Raw genomic sequence first — 7,026 nt, 5'->3', positions numbered from 1 at the left:
TGTGTTATTAGCCCCTCTCTTTTTGTTCTCCTGCCCGCCCCTTAATCTCCGGGTTCTTCCTTACTCCACGTTGTAATGTCATCTCATTTACAGGATTGGTTAATTTTCTAACGAGGCCACGAATGCCTTTAAACAGACGCCATGGCCCAACAACAGCACGACCTGTTAATCATCAAAAACACCCGTATAAATAAACGAATGACACGAAGGAAACGAAAGAGGGAGGAAAACACACTCATTGTTAACTGAAAATATATAGGATGACGCGTATTACACATACTGGGAAACAAAAGTTTCACAAAAATCATAATAATAACTGTTGTTTGTTTACCACTCTGGCTTATTTATTTATTTGTTTATTATTGATATTAATTTGATCCAAAACCATTTCTCACAAAATAGGAGCACATTGGGTGCTTTAGTAAGTACGTTCACTTAAAGAAGTAAAAATCAGTTTTCACGTGCTTTTCTTGTGATACAAAATTTAATTTTAGGGCTAACCTGGACTTCATTGTATGGCAAAGGAAATACTGTACACTAGTGTTTTTTTCTTGGTGTTTTTTCAATTATTTACGGAGGAACCTTTGGATTTTGTCACTGATTGCCTGCAAATATGGGAGTTTGAACTCCCAACACGTTGTCCTATTACTACAATGCACTATTACATTTAGGTATATAATAATATTCTTTGTGGAGTATGAAATATGAGTGAAAGTAACAACCTTACTATTTTCTTTTTCTTTCTCCTTTTCTCTTTTTCTTTTTTATTCATCTTTCTTTACCTTCCCATATTTTTATATATGTTCTAATTTTATTTTATTTTATTGAGTGACTGTGTCTTCTTGTTCACTGAGAGAGCTCCACCTCACAGATAAGATTCTGATTCTGATTCTGATTCTTATTCTGATTCTTATTCTGATTCCTTCCTTCCTTCCTTCCTTCCTTCACTGTGGAACCATAGGCCAGTGAGTTTAAATCCAGGCCTGTAATTATTTCCATCTTCTACCTGCACATTCTCCCTATAATTTATACCCACATAAATGCATGTTCCGTTTTTAAGCATATATGCAACAGATTTTTGCATAAAGGCTATTAATATGAAAATTCAATGCTTGGATAGCAGTTACAATACCAGGGTGAATGAGTCTGTGTATGTGTTAGATCTTAGGGGTCATTTGTATCTGGGTATGCATGGAGGGGCAGTTTGTTAACCCTAATCTTAACCCTTCAATCCAACCAGATCTTATACTGTTTTACACATTGAGGTATTAGTTTTACGGTGATAAAACCTGCGGTACTTTTTCAAATTATTCATATTTTAAAGGGACCATTCAACCCCAAATGGCCTGCAGCACTGTTATTCATGCTGCCTTTTTTATGTAAGCATTTTTATGATACAATATAACTGGATGGCTTATGCTGCACAAATGGACGTGACAAACATAAAAATGGGAAATTTGGAAAAATGTAACATCAGTTTGTCCTGAAAAGACACTGAGTTTAATGTAGAATCTGTTTTGTTTCTAACTGCAAGCACTGACTTTAGCATTAATATACATTTCTCCTGGATGTAGTAGTAATTGATTTTTACTATTCTTTTTTTTTTTTTAAAGATTTACATAAATTCTATATTCATTAAGCTTTTCATTGCATTATATTTGATCATTGCACTAATGATTTTTGGAATAATTACTGTTATTGCAAAACCCTAAAGTGAAATAATCTCACTACTCATGGCAGTAAGGCAGAATTTTATTCTCACAGACTAAAAATGATCATAAATTTGTTTTGTCTGCATTTTTATTTCTCTATACAGAAAGTGGAATCTGCATAGGAGCTTTTTCTACTATCCCACAAAGCCCGTTGTTCTCATCCTCACCATTTTTCATCTACCGTTACGTCAGCCCTGCTTTGTATCAGACACACAGCCACTTCCAAGCCACTTTCACACTCGTGTCCCTTCCCCCTGCTTCATCTGAATCCACACATGTACACTAGTTACACACACACACACACATCATCATCACCACCACCACCATTACCATGCAGGGGAAACAGCAGCCTTGAACTTGTCTGGCTCCTCCCCCTCCCACCACCAGTCCTCATTTAGAACCACCAACCCCCAACACACTCCTCCATTTCTCTAGCTGCCTCTGCATGCAGGCATTCCCCTGGCAACTGTGGTGTGGTGGTGTCTGCCTAGCAACCCTTCTACTCCATCTTATATGGCTTATGGTATGGGTGGAGTGGTGGTGGTGGTGGGGGGGGGGGGCGGTAGCAGTCTAATCACAGACAAAAGATCTCATAAGTATGTTGTGGTTTTGTTGGGGAGAAAGCGAGAGAAGCGGGACCTAAAGGATGGGTCTCTGCAGCTGCACAGGTCTGCAGAGAGATAACCTCATATTTCAGCTTTAAGCCACAGTTTTTGAGGTCAATATGACTATTATTAGTACTGTTACTGTTTGGTTTGGTCCTTACTAAATCACCATTACACACCACTTACCATTTTTTCTGGTCTATTGTTGTCTTAATTATGATCTCTTTAAAATCATATTTTTTAAATTGATTTATCTCATGAATCTAATTTACTATTTTTGTTTTTTGGTTGTTTTGGGGGGTTTTGGGGGGGATAAGTCATATGCCACGCCTCCCTTCCCTCACCTTAATAATTTCTATGTATTTACTCACTTATGTCTGTTTTCTAAATGATTTTGTGACTGTAAACTCGATTATAGCTCATGCCTTGTGCAGCTCATTGTGTTTCCACCTGAAATGAAATGTGCTTTTAAAAAATGAGGAAGCAAATTTGTCTTGTTCAGTTTGCTTTCATTTTGGTTTCTTGCCTCATACTCGCACTGTGCTTTGTGGGGTGAAAGAAGTCAGTAAATGATGCTTTGCGAATCTTGTTGTTGTGCGTGTGCAGCATGTGTTACTGTAGTAAGCACAAAGGAGTAACACTGCTGTGAATGAATGGAATGACTGAATGAAAGTCATACAGCATGCTGCTAAAGACACTTGGCGCCACCTGGTGCTGGTAAAAAAAAACATAAACTAAAAGTGAAAATGGATTTTTCCAAGAATACAGAATTATGCCATTCAGTCATCTTCTGAGACAAAAGGCAATCATTCATTTTATCTACATCTGCTTTCTGGCTCTGTGCTGTTCTCAGAGTGTGTTTCACTATTACATTTCATATGTCTGCGAGCTCATTTCTATCGTTTTCTGGTGTTACTAATGTATTCTGAACCTATATCCTTCACTTCTATGTGGGTCGTTCAGTCTCCACCGCAGCTGCTTCGAGGCTAAAAATAGCTTTTCTGTTGCTGACGTGATAGATGACTCATGCAGTGTCACACTGCTCTCCCTGCATTCACCCCTCTCTCCCCAGCACTGTCCCACACACTCCACTGTCCATCTCAGTATCCTTAACTCAGTGCAAATGGATCAACAGTGAGGTGGTGTTTACAGTTTTAAAGTCTTTGTTGAAGGAGGAAAGGCCATAAACAAAACTGAAATGATATTAGTTTATGGAAAGAAGAAAACTCGTGACACATTGGTTGTTACACCCCTCTGCAGCCCCTAATCTCTTTGCATTGGCAGTGCAAGAGTCTTCAGCTGCAGCTAATTGACTACACCTAGTCAGGTGTGGATAAAGGCATACCTGAGGCAGGCTTTCATGGAGCCTCACTAGTCTTTGTCTTAGTGGTACTAGCTTTTTAGCTAACTTGTTATGTTATTTAAAATAAAACCTTGTCTCTGTGAAATTCTAGTGTTAGTCTCCATATTTATGTTGCGGCTTTTGAGCCGGATTGCAACATTCAAAGTCTGGCGCAGTGGACCCTACAGAGGTCCAGTGCCACACCATAGCTCCTGTTGTGCCCAGCATTAGTGCCAGATGTGGCTTAAAAACCCCTTTCTTAAAAATATCTGTCATTCAGAAAAATGCAACACAGTCATTCACTGTTAAACTATGATCAGTCTAAATTTATTTGGAGTTTTCAGTGTTTGTGATTGTGCATATGCAGGCCGATGGGTTGTCCAAACAACATTTAAGTTGACTGTCTAAGGTAGCCAAAGATAAAGACAATTAAATATCAATTAAAGACAATTAAACGATTAAATACCTTCAAATAAACCCTTAAAAACCCCTTTAAGGTGTGTTGAGGGTTAAGCCTTGGTTTTAGTATTAAAAGCCAATTTTTAGGTTAGGATTAATGTAAGAATTTTACACTTATTTGTGATGACTATTAAACAGATGGGGATGTGTGTGAGTGCAAAACCAAATGCAGATTGTTTGTGATTTTAAATTGTAGTAAAAAAAATTGCAATTTATTATCAGGAAAAATGCTCACGGTGGTTTACATAAAGCAGGATTTTATTTCCACACAGTTGAGTGCACTCACAGTTTTGAAAAGTAACATCGAGGTTACGATAGTGAATGGCACAAAAACCACAGTACACTCCAAAATGTCATGTGAATAACAGCTTAATTTTACACACAAAATAAGTGCCAGGTGTCTCGAAATATGACGAGTTTGAAGGTGAGGTTGAATCTGATGAGAAAGAGGTTTTTGCAGATGATGGACACTTCATTCTTGCGTTTCAGTCCAGTACATACAGTGTTGCGTATACGTGATGACTTTCTTTCATTCTGCTCCTGCTGTATTGTTCATCACTGGAGCAAACAGGCCACTAAAAAATGTCATGCTATTTCAGAGGTAGCTGCTTATGCTCATCCCAGTCTGGGAAAATGAGTTTGATTATTTGGGGAAATATGGTGTGGATCTGACCGTCCCCTCATCTGGTTTTAGGCCATCTTAGGAAGCAGCTGTTGAGACAGGAGCTTCTTGAGCTGAGCCACTTCCTGGGACAAACTGCTGATCTGCGACCTGAGGCTGTTGTCCTCTGCTGGATATCTGTGGTCGCTTGAATTCTGCTGAAAAGATGAGTTATTATATCCTGAAGGTGAACCCTGATACTGCACACCCCAGGCATCCTCTCTAGACCAAGAAGCCTGGCTCTCCACCTGGCCGTCCCACCCCACTTGCTGGTGGTTTCTCATTTGGATGTTTGGTCCCACCATGGCTATAGGCAGGCCACCATTCCTGCTGTCAGGTGATGCAGAAATTTCCCCTCCGTTGCTGCCTCCCCCAGGGCTTTTGAAACGAAGCTTGTGTGGAAGACTCCTCAAACCGTCCGATGAGTCTTGCCTGCTTAAATACTGACTCTCACAGCACTGCTGCTCCTCCGTCACATCCCTCGGAGAAGGCCTGCCACTCTCACCCAGTGTGTCATCAAAAAACACAGGGCTCCCCACGTTTGAGCCACATGAGGTCACAACCCCAGTCTCCTGCGATCCACTATGACTCAACTCAGCTGTTCTTGCACCATAGATGGCGCCCTGCTGCGGAGCCTGAGAGAGGATCTGGTGAGTGTTGGCACTGGCCTGTGTGCCGACATATGGGGAGCCATCAGTGTGAGCCTGGTAGTGATTTGTTGATCTGGGGGTGGGATGAGGACAGAAGGGCGCAGTCAACGGTAGGATGGACACATTAGAGGGGTCCTTAACAAGCCCAAAGCGAAACTTGAGGGCCAACAGCTCGGCCCTGAGGCGGGCGTTCTCCTCCAGCAGACCCATCACCCGCCTCTCCAGCACCATGTCATTCACTCTCCGCTTTTCTCTGGAGCGTCTAGCTGCCTCGTTGTTTTTTTTCCTCTTGTCCCAGTAGCCATCATCTTTTTTCTCATTAGGGATGAACTCCCGTTTGCGACGTGCATTATTACCGCTGTCTTCGTCACAGCTGTTGCCAGCCATGGCTTCAGCGTTGTTAAAGCTGTCTTTGCGTTTGAAGGCAAACGTGTGACCCAGGAGGCTTCGGGCCAGCTGACTCGTGGAGGTCAGGATGGAAACAGCCTCCTCGGTGAAGGAGCCGGTCTCCCCCTGAGGCCTGGACCCCACACCCAGCAGAGAGGGCACCGACAGATCCTGGATGACGCCTCCCACAGTCTGACCCGTCATGTTCACACACTCCTGACTGCAAGGAGCTGCAGGGCTGGCAGCTCCCGGTGAAATATGCTGTAATGGCTCCACCTAGAGGAGAAAAAAATAAGAATCCACGTGGTGAGATGAAAATTTGTAATGTTGTAAAATTTAAACCGATTGTCAAATTAATGTTAGCAGGAAAATATTTTTAAATACAAGATTTAAAGGGAAACGCTTTCAAAATGAATAATTACAAACGTAAAGGCTTAGAAATCCCAGGTGTCTTATTTGATTATGTCCAAAATTATACATGAAAACTTTGATTTACTGCCATCAAATGGCCATAAATGTGTAATGGGTCATTTAGTTCTTCATGTTTACCCCACACAGAATAATAAAATATAGCACACGTATCTTAACAGGGTAAAATAATGATTGTAAAGGTTACTTTAAAAGCCGTAAATGTATATTACTTACAAATCAAGCAGCTGCAAACTGATAAAAACCTTCTGGCTCGGAGAGGAGACTGCAAATCTCTGCCGGTCATTCAGACGTTTCTGCTCCTCAACACACCGCATCTCCCTGCCGTTCCTTCCCCCGCTCACTGGTTCAGCCGGGGTCGGAACCTCACCCCGGGTAACACACTCCTCCTCCTCCTTCTCTTCACCCTCCTCCTCCTCCTCCTAACGGGAAGCCAGCCGAGTCAAAACAGACAGGTAGGGGTAAAATAAGTCTGATGGGCTTGTTAAATTTATACTTCCACGGCAGCTGTGACCTGCGGCGCTTTTAACTCTCGTGTGACGTGTCTGACTGACACGCAGAGACGGGACTCCGATCATAACTGACACATCTGAGGTTACTAGAGGACAAAAAAGGAGGACAAATTAAAGCGTCATCATCAGAAACACATTTACGATGATGTACGAGCTTAATAAGACAGAAGCTCTACGTTTAAGCTTTAAGTACTTCTATTATAGTTTAATTTATCTCACCGTGTAATATTGAGGGGGCGTGGTTAATGGCTTGTACTGCAACCAGCCAC

General features: G+C 41.6%; 1 protein-coding gene across 1 annotated transcript; it reads right to left on the bottom strand.

The window, feature by feature from the left end:
- Window positions 1-4,377: 4,377 nt before the first annotated feature.
- On the bottom strand, window positions 4,378-6,632 carry LOC102797348 (uncharacterized). The gene is made up of 2 exons (XM_006790615.2): window positions 6,462-6,632; window positions 4,378-6,092 (listed from the first exon to the last, which is right to left on the bottom strand). Exon 2 carries the CDS (start codon window positions 6,018-6,020, stop codon window positions 4,809-4,811), a length of 1,212 nt encoding a protein of 403 aa, XP_006790678.2. The 5' UTR covers window positions 6,021-6,092; window positions 6,462-6,632; the 3' UTR covers window positions 4,378-4,808.
- Window positions 6,633-7,026: the final 394 nt, after the last annotated feature.

Source organism: Neolamprologus brichardi, chromosome 6 (assembly GCF_056152115.1).
Source record: "Neolamprologus brichardi isolate AB-2024 chromosome 6, ASM5615211v1, whole genome shotgun sequence".
Lineage (NCBI taxonomy): Eukaryota > Metazoa > Chordata > Actinopteri > Cichliformes > Cichlidae > Neolamprologus > Neolamprologus brichardi.
This window is presented reverse-complemented; position numbering and strand designations above follow the sequence as displayed.